Genomic DNA, 12,307 nt, shown 5'->3' on the forward strand with positions numbered 1-12,307 from the left:
CTAGTTCTCTTGGGATACAATTACCACCAATGTGAGCATCAGTTTCCCTTCTTCTCTTTTCTAATCCTTGTTTTATAGACTATTCTAGATAAAACCAAGATTTAGTGGATAAGATAGTAAGTATTAGTCATTTAAGTGGCTGATAAATAGTGGCCCAAAAATATACATGCCCATGCTAGATGGCTCTTGCACTTGATGAAAGCAGACTTTGATGAGCACTAAAAGCATGATAGGCAAGAACTAGCAGTAGGAAATTTGTGGAGATTCTGCTGAAAATGACATGTTACCAAAAAAATATAGCGATCATGTGTTTTACAGGAGAGGTCATTCATGTTGGAAGCCGTGTCACTTGGCTGGATCCAGAAAAAAATTTCCCTGTCCCTTTCTCTATCTCTCTGTCCCTCCCTCATCCTATCTCATTTTTCTCTGTTCTACAGAAAGAACTATTGCTGCTAAAGGCAATATATGCCATTATCTGTGCACCCCATAAAAACATCTTCATACATAGTTTATGTCAACAACCTTACTGCAACATTAAGTAATGTGATTAGCATTTGTCAGTTCTTTTCTTTAGTTTTAGTCTCCATAAAGAAAAAGCATGTGCAATGGAGTGTTTGCTTTGAATAAAGGGGTTATAGTAAACCTTGAGGGAATGACAGAGGAGAAGGAAGGTCTTTTGCCTTCAAGTGGATGTGTTGCTAGGTATTTCTGATAAGGAAGGCCACATAAGAGAGATGTAATTATACATGGGTGAGGAAGTTGGTAGGTTAGACATAGTTCTTTGTTCCTAGAAGAGACCTTTTCATAGCCTGAGACCAGAAAATACTGCTTTTCGGGTAGTACTCCTTTCAGTCAGAGGAATAAAACTGCCAGCTACATCCTTCAACCCCCAGCATTAAGCACTCTTTCACATAGCATCACAACAGTGAGTGTCAAAGATGAGGACCAAAATGTGAAATTTCATCTCAGATGCTGTGGAAGCCAGCGTAAAGAGCAGACCCCAGGCGAGATGTCACTGTTTGAGTTGCTAAGGAGACACAGTGAAACTTCTTCTGGTTATATTTTCTTTTATGCAGTAGACTTTACAGCCAGCTAGAGTACATTGCTGTAGTTCTGTTAAAAGATAATCAAAAGATATTCAAAACACCTTAGTCATTTCCAACTAGGGTTTTTCACTTTCCCAGGCAACTGGAGAGAATATAACATTCATCACTGGCAGGGGATCCAGGAACTTTCCTTAAGCATCAGCTGTAAATCTGTGCAGTGTTAAAGGAGGTTACACCAATGACACAGCTCTCCCTCTCTGCCCATCAGCAGCGTCTGTATTGGCTGGTATCAGCACCACAAGTTGTCATAAATGTGTTAAGCAGTGAGAGTAGGAGTACCACAGTGTGTGCTGGGAGCAGGAAGGACTGTGTGTCCTTATCTGGATGATTGATCGCTTCTTTTGATCAGGGCTGGCATAAGTAGTTTATGAACTTCTTTTCTAAATATGGCAGGGTTTGGATAAGATTCACAAATCTTGAATTATGAGTCCTTCATAGTGTCAGTTGCTTCTCCGTGACTGAAAGGCCTGAATTCTGGGAAACCTTGCTGGTCTTTCATTGGTGGGACAGATGAAATCCGTTCACACTGTTTTAAGAAGAGTTCCTGATCATGGACAAGCTCAGGATAATAACTTGGTGTGTGTTTCTCTTCCATAAAAATTACCTTTTGGTCACAGACTGTTATATTCTGACACCTAGCCTATTTTCATACTGACTACCATAAAAATTGGCCAAAGATATCCTTTTGTTCAAGGGCACATCTGAAGTAGTCATTGCATAAACGAGGGTTTAGTGGTGAACTTAGTGGTGCTGGTCTTTTCCAACCCTGATGATTCTATGATTTCTAAACCTTCTGTTTACACTTTCCACCATTCCAAAATTCATTATTTACTCCTTCACCATAATCTTGACACAAGAAAGCCCAGTAAGAGTAAGTCCATCCCTATCTGTGACATTTTTTAAATGAAATACTAATAAATACTTTGAGTTTATTGTATCTTAGGATTTTTTCCAAATATATGTATAATATATATATTTTAATATGTGTGTACAGTGACAGTTTTATAAGGTGCTCTAATATTAATCTATCAAAAATATTTGAACAAGGAGAGAAAAAGATTGAGATTATAAAAATGTAAATACTATTAAAGCTTATCATAGTTGAAAGGAGAAATCCTCTACTAGTGAGAAAAAAGGTCACCTTTTTTTTTTTTAATGGAGGCAATAAAGCCAGAGCGATTTGGCCAGGGGTGCAGGGGGAAAGGCAGAAATCACCTGGATTCCCATGTAGCATGGGAGTTATGTAAGGGAAAAACCTGTTCCTGCATTACATAAAAAATGGACGCGTGTGCATATGCACACACACAGAAGGAAAGAGGAGGAAGAAACTTTGCTGTACTTACTTGACATTCCCACAAGTTCAGGGTGTTATTAGGGAGGTGAGGAGAGCTGCTGAAGTGCACAAGATTGGATGGTGTCTCAAAGGGATCTGGACTGGATTCCCCCCTTTTCCCAGGTAACTGTCTATGACCCTCACTCAGGGCCTTTGCATCAGGGAGCTCTTCAGAGAACTGTGAGACCTTTAAGCCTTTGGTAATGGGTCAAGGAGTTTATTGACACCGACAGACAATTCCATGCCTAGTTTTATCAGGAGACAGCCAAGTTCACCCAGGGCTGTCTGCAATATCAGCAGCTGCTGCAGAGACCTCAGTGAAGGACGCAGCCATGTCAGGCACCTGCCAAATCCCTGTGATGAGGCAACCAATGGTTGCACTTCATTCCCCAGAGGCAAGTTTCCAGAGGAGACCTCTGATAGTGATTAAAAGCAGCTCTTGTCCCATGGTGGATGTATTTCTGGGACAGAAAGAGGGAAGAAAACCCACCCTTTCCTCTTGCCTAGAGGGATGGCAGGAATGAACTAGCCTTTCAGGCAGGAAGTGATGCAGTTCACTTAAAAGTGACTTGTTTTTCTTGAGGCATCAGAAAGAGATATAATGCTGCCTGCCATCGATTGGGGGTTTTTGCCCTGTCCATTAGACTGTGGTTCCTTCTTTGTCATTTACAAACTATGCAATTTGTTGCAGCAGCTATACAGGAAGGAATAAGAGAGAAACAAAAGAATTGCAGGGAAGCAAAGAGAGCATGCCAATGCTAACCCAAGCTTTGCCACAGCTTTCTAGCCCTTTCCTCATAGGGCTGACTACCCAGTGTCCAAGTGTGCAGTACAAGCACAGTGTCCCAGAAAAAGCAACTGTTCTCTGTCATTTTTCTTGCCTTTGGGTACGTGAAATTCTCCTGACACACTCAATTCTTTCTCTGAATAGTTTGTGCTATTGATGGACACATAGTGGCCAAATTTTGGGGGTTTCTTTGCCTTCATTTAGTCACCTCCACTTCCCTTTGCTGGTGTGTGGCATGGGTGCTTGCACTGTTTGCTTTTCTTTCTCTTCTGAATGTTTGGTAAGAGAAGGAGTAAGGATGTTTAGAAAGGCAGCATCCTTCACTGCAGAGAGTAACATCTCCCACTGAGAGATCTGTCTCATCATCACAGCCACAAGAGGATTAGGACCTTCCAGGTATCAGCATTAGTTTACTGACTCTGAAGAATAGCTGAATGGAGTTTGTTTTATATTCAGAAATTCTCCCCATAGTGGTTTAACTTTCAGGGTATAAAAGAAACACCAACACAGTATAGTCTTGGGATTTCATTACCAACATTTGCACCATTACTTAAATTAACAAGAAATAGGTCAAAACCAGGTTGCTTTCTGTTTCAGATTCACTGTGTTTGACAGGGAAAGAGCTTGCATAGCCTAGAGCTGTCAGGCATTTGGAGGAAATGCTAAGTGACTTTTAGAATGACGAATCCAAACTTCACAATGTTTACCATTAGTGTCAAATTGCAGACTCTTGCATTAGTTTCCTCTCAACTGAAAACTTAATTTAAGAGCAAAAATGAATCAATAAAAAACAATGTCAGATACCAAATCAATACTGGGAATGTAGGAACAGACTGGAAATTGAGGTTGGCCCCACAGTGCAAGCAAAACATTTGAGAATTGTTTCTCGATATTACTTACCTGCTTAGAGCTGTATTCTGAACTCTGTTCTCATTAGAGAAGCTGGAGATATAATAAGACCTGTATAGGGAATTTCCTTCAAATGATGCTTGTGACATCTTTAGCTTGAACTGTGGGAATTACCAAGGTCAGAATTGGATCTTGGTGGGTAAGTGAGGATTGAGTTCTATGTAATACAGTCTTATTGGCTTTCTTAAGCCTATGAACTGGGAAATGTCTTCTCTCTCCTCTCCTATTATTTTCCCTTCTTTTTACGATCATCAACAGATTTAATAGATGCAAAATTGTTCTTTCTTTCTGTTTTCCTACTTTCTAGAAATTTTCCAATATGTTCTTCCCTTTGCTTTATTATCAGTCAATGATATTAGTGACTTGCACATAGAATATTTTAATGAGCTTTAGATAGTTGCTCAGAATTGTTATCTATATGTCTCAAAATGCATTGCAAGATAGGGGAACATTCATAATTGCATTTTACAGTTAGCAAAGGGAACCTGAGAGGCTGGACACAGGCACAGATTTTTTCTCCCCTGAAGTAATGTTTTGTGCCACTTTAGTCCTTAGGTATTGTAAACTTTGTCCATATACCCATACCATGAACATAATGTTTTTCAGGCTTAAATAATCCTTTTTCCAATGAGAGAAATTATGTGCATAGTATATGGCTTCATATAAGTCAGGTCTTGTTAAAACAAGTATTCATGTTGGAGGATGCTAAAATTAAGGAGGTGCACCTTGGATCTTCAGGGGAAAGCAAAAAGATCTCTCCAGTGTATTTCAGTGTCAAAGGGAGGAACACAAATCCCATCTCCTGCTTTTATTTTCTATTTGATATATTACAGTTTATTTATAATTTACAGACAGCACAATTTCTCTATAGGAATGCTTCCAGCAAGACAAATGTGTGTTAAACCATTTTGCCAGACAGCAACATATCAAGATGTGAGTGGGCAATGCTTCTGCCTTGCTGTCAGATTGCTTTCCTAAATATGAGCTTATTGCACTCTGGTGCTGTGTCTCAGAGTACTCTCTTTCTTTGGAGAGAAAGGCTTTTATTTCTTAAGCCTGACTGCTTCTCTTGAGTAGAGGAAAAGTATTTATGGAGGATCTTTCCTGAATATGGGGGCCCTGTGTCTGCCTGTCTTCTCAGTTGGAAAATTTGTTTCACAAAGCAAATAATTGAGCTGGGAGAGCAAGCAGATGTGCTTCCTGCAGTTGGAACAGTTTTTTTGTCTTTTCCCATTCTTCACTCTGTCACCTGTCTCCAGTTCACAGTGACGAAAATACTCCTCCCCTGTGCAGAAATGGTCTCATATTGCTCCAAAGCCATATATTTTGCCTTTCCTTTTTTGATGTTTGACAAAATCTCTTAAGTCTGAAATACTTCAGAGATATCCAAATAATTACTGTTAGGCAATGGTTTGAAGCTCAGTGAAATAGCTGTGGTTGTTCATAAGGTAAAAATAGTTTTACATGCTCAAGCACTTTGCTAAGATAAATCACATGAACTTCATTATAGACAAGGTATTGTAACACTTAAGAAGGTTTTCACCATAGGAAAAACATTGTAACACTTAATACATATATATGTTTCATTTCAAAATGTCATAATAGGGATTTTTAGATAATAGGTCATTCTGGTTCCTTTTGGAGTTCTGTTCTTTATGTTACCCAGCATCACGTTTTCTCCCCACACTTAAAAACACCTCTCTGAAAAAAATAGTCATGCTATTAACCATATTTAGTAACACTTTACAGATAAAAATTAGTATGTACAAATGCCAGTGGATACTTGCATGTGCAAATGTACATTTTACTCCTGCAGTAGGAGGCATGAATAATATTGTAGCTACTAGAGGTGAGAGTCTGAAAGCTTGAACCTAATTAATCTACCTGAAACCAGAGGAAGGCAGAACATCTGAAATGGAAATTATTAAGAACCTGAGAGATGTCATGATGAGAGCAAGACAATGTATTTCATTAACAAGGTAGGACTCTTTTGCTGTAAAACTGACTATTTGTAAATAAAACCATGAGAAAATTTTCAGAAAGGGATTTTATTATATTTTTAGGGATAATTTTCAAACATATCAGTAATTAGTTATCTGCATCTTTGTGCAATTTTTAGTGGTTTTCTTAACTTTTTATTTTGCTGTCAGACTTACTGAAGAAACTTGCTCTCTTGCAAGAGAAAGTGAGGCAAACCACTGATCCGAATTTCTCCAGCCTTGAGTTTAATACAAAACCCCAGTGTTACTGTGCCAGCAGTTTTGTAGCTAATACAATGCATTAGGTTGTTGCCTCTAGTATTTTCACTTAAGTGTTAAGTTTCCTCTTTTTTTCTCCTCTTAAATGATCTCAAAAGATCGTCAATCTTGCTTACGTAACACCTGAACCTACAAGACTGGAAGATGACAACAAATGAATCTGTGTATCTTTTTTAGTGCCATGTCTACCTGTATATGCACAAAGACTGATATTTGCCCTGGGCGTTTTTCTATTAAGATCATTCTCTGCATAGTGAATAGTTTTAATTTCTTCCTCTCTGTGTACCATTATTTGTTATGATTTAGTCAACGGTGGAAATCAGACAGTGCAATTTTTGTTAATTACTTCAATTTGTACATAAATTTTCCTTCAAAGAATGGCTGCTATTTTTCACAGGTACAATGGGAATGCATTAACCCCAAGTACAAAGCAAAGAAGAAGAATTACAAGAACTCAGGCATTGTCATCCTTAACCAGTGCAAGGTAAATATATGTTTTACTCTTCGGCTGTTTCTGTACTAAGCTCTCAATGATATACTTTAATGGTGGTTGGAAACAAGAAAACAAAGTGGAAATGCCTGTAGGAAACAATGGAAACTGATCCTCTACAAAAAGTAAAAACAAGGATTTGAATCTCAAAAGTAAGCTGACTGTCCCCAGCTCTCCTGTTTTATTTCTCTTGTCCTATCCCTGCTGTTGTGCAATGGAGAAGGCAGTACTAAACTCTTACCCCTAAAGACTTGCCAACTTTGTGTGTTTCCCTTTTAGTCCTTCTGTCATTTCTACAAAATTGCTCTTGTTCCTTCTAAATCAACAGCAGAATTTCCACTGAATTCCTACTGAAAAGAAGAGCTTGGTTCTACTTTTATGTAAATTTTCCTTTTTTTAGAATTTTAATATTTTCTCTGTTTATAGTTTTGTTTCTGTCTCAAACTGTGTCTAATGATTTCTTCCTTTAACTTATTTTTCAGGTGGTCCCCCTCATCCTTCCAATTTATTGTTTTTTCAGGCAGCTCTCTGATGTTTTATCAGTACACAGCTAAGTTGAATGTCTTGCTTTCTTGTCTGCAGATCCACAAGATGCATTCTTTCTTAGATTATATCATGGGAGGCTGCCAAATACAGTTCACAGTAAGTGTCTTACTTCTCTAATTTCTTTTAAAGAAACGGAATCCCCATAGATACCACTTCATTACTTTCACGGAGTCCTTAGTAAGTTATTAAGGTCTTCTTGCAGAATATGTTAAGGGACAGTCTTCCTTTTCAGAATTAGTCCTCCATTAAAGCAAATTGTTTTCCCTCATATGATGCCATGCACGCAGAGAGACAGTCCAGCCAGGGTCCTCTCTCTGTCAGCCTGGGGTAAATCCTGGTGCTTCATACCTCAGCCATAGCTACCAACAGTAAGATGGCACTACAGGGGGACACAGTAGTAATTTAGAGCAAATCAGAAGCTGTTGAGTTCAAGAAACAGGATAAAATGATTTGCAGAGCTCTTCATAAACAGAAATACAATATTTTGCATTTCCAATTAATAATTTTGAGAAACATTTAATGCTGTGTGGTTTGATTTTTGAATTATTTTTTAATTTTGAATATAACAAATATAATTAATATAATATATCAGTATTTCCCATAGCATAGGAATACAGATTGTGGCTGAGTTGCAGTCTGGTTTATGTGACTTCTAATTCATATCAGCTACAGGGCTAAAGTCTATTGCAGCAAGGTTATATTCTTCTTACGGAAATCTTTCATTTTCCTGTAGCACTCTGTCTTGCATGTGTCTGTCTGATACTTGCTCCCACATATCAAGTATCAGACATTGGATGCTCCTAAAATGTTCTATTTCACTTTTTCCAGACAAGTCTTCATTTTCCAAAAAGATTTGGAAAAAAAAAAGAATTTATTGGATAACACCCAGAACTGAGGACCTTGTCTCTGGTTTTGAAGGAAATACCTACTGTAGTGCTCAAAGATCTTTCTAGTTGTCTTCTTTCAAGTAAAGCATCCTGTGTAATTACCTCCCTGCCTTACCCAGCGACTTCTTCTTTTATCCCCACATGCCTGCAATGCACATTTCTCCTCCAAATCTGAAACTTGCCAGTCCCTGGAAACCTCTTTAATTTGTCTTTCCTGGCATTTCCTCCCTAAAAATATGACTGGAAGAACTCAATCATCAAATGCGTTCAAGGTCATTAGCAGAAAGACGTTTATGTCTTCAAGTAATATCTGAAAGCCTTTTCTAATCAGAACATGTACTTAGGCACATGCGAAGATATAATATGCATTTCCTACAATTCTAGCTCAAGCCAGGAGCACTTCAACCATTAGAAAGTGTCTAGGGATTTACATATTAAGTTACAGCTGTGCTTTTCAAACTCTTTTTGATTCCTTCTAAATGTTTTCCAATGGAAGAGCAAGTTCTTACACAGCGCACTGGAGGGTTGTGGCAATTTGCTTGCCTTTTATTTGCTTGTCACAGGTTTCCTATTAGTAGGCTGTGAACCACGATTTTAAAAGTGGTGGCATAAATGGGTTAAAGTGGATAGTATTGCTTCTACTATATTTTACTGTATTTCACTTTGCTGAAATGAAACAAAACAATTGGTAATAGGAAGCTTAGGTAAACTCATCTGCAAAGGTGGGCTGTGAGGGCATAAAGGAAACATGAAAGATTCATTATACTGTGAACCACAGAGATCCCTGAATTACTGTTGCCCTCAGTGGTAAATCCACCAGCTACTGTCTTGTGTAAACTCACCGCTATCAATTTTCAACTTATACAGACTCAGGGGAAGTCGTTGTGACATCTCTGTGCCTACAGATCTCTACCTGCATAACCAAGTGGTTCTAACTAAAGATCATCACAAGCTGACTCTCTGGATATTTTCCTTCCTCCTCAGCATGATTGCACCAGTCAAAAATGACTGGTTATGAGATCTGCTGCTGTTTCCAGAAATGTATCAGAGGCTCTCCCGTGGTCACTGAAGCAAAAGGGTGCAGCCTACAGGGGAAATAGTCCATGCTCCCTTGCTTTCTGCACACATCATATAATCTCCTTTTCACATAGCCCTAATCTGATTAATTCAGACCACTGAAATAGAGGAGGCCTATTCCTTTTACTTTCCCAGATTTCCATTTTTTTGTTTTAACAAGAATGCATCTGGGATTGTTTGAAACTCTCCTGGTACATGTATTGTCGTTGTCATTGTCTTAATGACATTTCTGTTGAGCTCAAGTTGTGTACAGGCACTATGATACAACTGTGATTTGAAAGGGCACTTGTTGAGGGAGGGAAACTGGGATGCTAAGCACACATTTGATAATAAAAAGCTGTAGTAGGATGTACCTCCTAATTTAAGGCAATAATGAAAGCTTTGGTAACATCATGCTGTTCTTCAGATACTTTGTACATCTATTGTAGGAACATGGTTTGTAGTTAGCAAGAACGTCTCTGAAAAACGAAAGTAAACTTTTCGTTTGCTTTAAAACCAGTTATTAAGAAGCTTTTATCTATAGAGATCAATAGTGCTGATTCCAGTCCTCTATTTTTATGCCCTAGTTATTGCCAAACGTTGTATCTCTTATCGGACAGTGTTCCCCGCTGCAGAAGAAATGTTCAGAAGCTGGCAGTGCAAATGGGTCTGTAGTCAGAAGACATTTTCATCACTTTGGGAAATACAGCAGAAAGGATGTGTAACATGCATAAAAGGAACTGTAATAGAAAGATAGATTGGACAGATGCTCTATCAGGCAGGTCAAGGTACTGGGCAGGCTGATTTGTTGCTGACAGATCTAGCAGGAGGTCCTAGCTATGTGGGATGTTTTCAGTGTAATGAAAATCACCTTTTTACAAGGCTAAGGGAAAAACCCACCAGTTATGCTCTTATTTAGCTGTGGAAAATGACTGATACATTGGAACTGATACATTAAAGATACACTGATAAAAATCAAAGGTATGCACTGTAAGAAAGATTGCTACTTTGCTGCCCAAAAGATAAATTCAGTTGTAAGATTAACATAACTTCTGTGATATGTTAACTTACTTTTACAAATCCTTATCCTGTGTATTTACACAAGACCTTGGTACTGTTGGATAATGCTAAAAGAGCAGAGCTCTGCATTGTTATTTTGGAACTATGGCAAGTTACAGCAGCGTTCATCTTTCTTATAAGTCCTCCCCTTGGGAGTCAAACAGAGAGTTGGATCAAATTCAAGCACACTGCATCCAAGTACAAACATTCATAAATACTTCATCACAGGAAATTAGGAATTTTTTTTACTTATCAGCAGACCTCTACTGCAATGACCATTTTCAAAAGGAAGCTTGTTCTAGGAAGTGTTTTTTCTTTCCCAAACACCACAAGCTTTTTTCCAAGCTCATGAAACCCACTCCTGATTCCTACACTGTGCTCTTGTTTTCATTTCCAAAGCATTTAGCCATGGCTAACAGCCATGAAGGAAGACTTGTCCGGTTTTGTTTGCTGTATCACTCAAGTCTTGTTAATGTGTTTTAGCTTTTTGAGATTATCAGTAAAAACACATACTTTAAACAACTTTACAGGAATACCCTTTGATTCTCTATCATACAGTGACATTTTTGCACCTTCTATGATCAAATTTAAGGTTGAATTAGTATTAGAAAAAATATACATATTTTTAAGGAAATGTGCATACCTTTAGTAAGATTTTCAACAAATAAGTATCCCAAAACTAAGCTAGTCCATACAAGCATCCCTGGATTTACCTTAGGTTTCACGAACCAATAGTATCTCTTTCTTGCTCGGATACGTACATGTAGTGTTTCTTAGTTACGTACACTCACAAGTGGAGGCGTGAGAGGTTTCCCATTGATTTATTCAAGTTAAATCCAGCTATAATTTTGGAAAAAAATCTCTATGGAAAACAAACTTAGTGCCTCAGTGAGTGAATAGTGAGTAGGAAGCAGTGGTGAAGGATTACTTTATTTGCAAGCCGAAAAGCTCATCTCTCCCGACTGAATATGGTGAGGTGCTGGGAGTTCATAGTTGATCAAGGCAATAAAGGGATTTCCAAACTAACTAGAGGCCAGTTTCTTCAGAGATAGAGGTGGAATATCAGGAACAGTGAGGGAAAACCATGTTTTGTTGACCTACTATGATATTTCCCTTTTACTTTTTAGCTACAAAAAGTAAGTTTCAGGAGGACTGTGTCATTTTTTGGAGGCAGCATGAAAATATAATTTCATTTTCATTTTAGAGCTGCATAAAATAGTGTTCCCTGTGCCAAGCAGAGGTTGCAGCTGGGGAAGCTGCACATTTGCAAAGGCAAGCTGAGCCTTCAGAGTTCTTTTTGCAGGCTTCAGCAAGACCCTTTCTTACTTTTCAGCTACACTGTAAAACTGAAAACTGAACTCTGTGCCTTTGTTTATTGAATATTCAGGTGTAATGGGTTTTTTAGAGGAATAGGTTGTTGGAAAAAAACACAAGGAAATTTTGAAATTTTGTAAATTTGTTCCCTCTATGAAACACTTCAGGATTGTTGTTTAGGAATTCCTAAACAACTCCTTTTAGGAATTCCTATAAAGCAGCATCAAAAATTCAGCAGAGGACTTTCTGATCCATGACGGTCATATCACAGGAAAATGCATGCCAGAGTACATCTTCAGTGAGAAGTTACAAGAGCACTTTAAAAGGGAGAAATTAATTTTAAGAGGATTCATTAACATTTGCTTTTGCATTGACTGCTTCCCACAATGTTCTCTAAGCTTTTTCATTCAACAGAAAAAACCTGTGTAGGATTCAAGCTTTGTTTTTACACTAAAGCTTACATTTAAGCTTGCTATCAACTGTGAAATTGGGAGGGTTAATTATTTAATGCTTAGACATTTTGAAGACAAAAAAATACCAGACAGGCAATATCTACTACTAC

General features: G+C 38.1%; 1 protein-coding gene across 3 annotated transcripts in view; it reads left to right on the forward strand.

Moving 5' to 3' along the window:
- Nucleotides 1–12,307, forward strand: part of CPNE4 (copine 4) — a 228,343-nt gene that overhangs the window by 175,049 nt on the left and 40,987 nt on the right. For all 3 annotated transcript variants that reach the window (XM_064671603.1, XM_064671613.1, XM_064671592.1), the window contains exons 9-10: nt 6,791–6,877; nt 7,466–7,525. In XM_064671603.1, coding sequence (XP_064527673.1) covers nt 6,791–6,877; nt 7,466–7,525 — 147 coding nt within the window. The remainder of the gene's footprint in view (nt 1–6,790; nt 6,878–7,465; nt 7,526–12,307) is intronic.

The sequence above is a fragment of the Pseudopipra pipra genome, chromosome 1, assembly GCF_036250125.1.
Source record: "Pseudopipra pipra isolate bDixPip1 chromosome 1, bDixPip1.hap1, whole genome shotgun sequence".
Taxonomy (NCBI): Eukaryota; Metazoa; Chordata; class Aves; order Passeriformes; family Pipridae; genus Pseudopipra; species Pseudopipra pipra.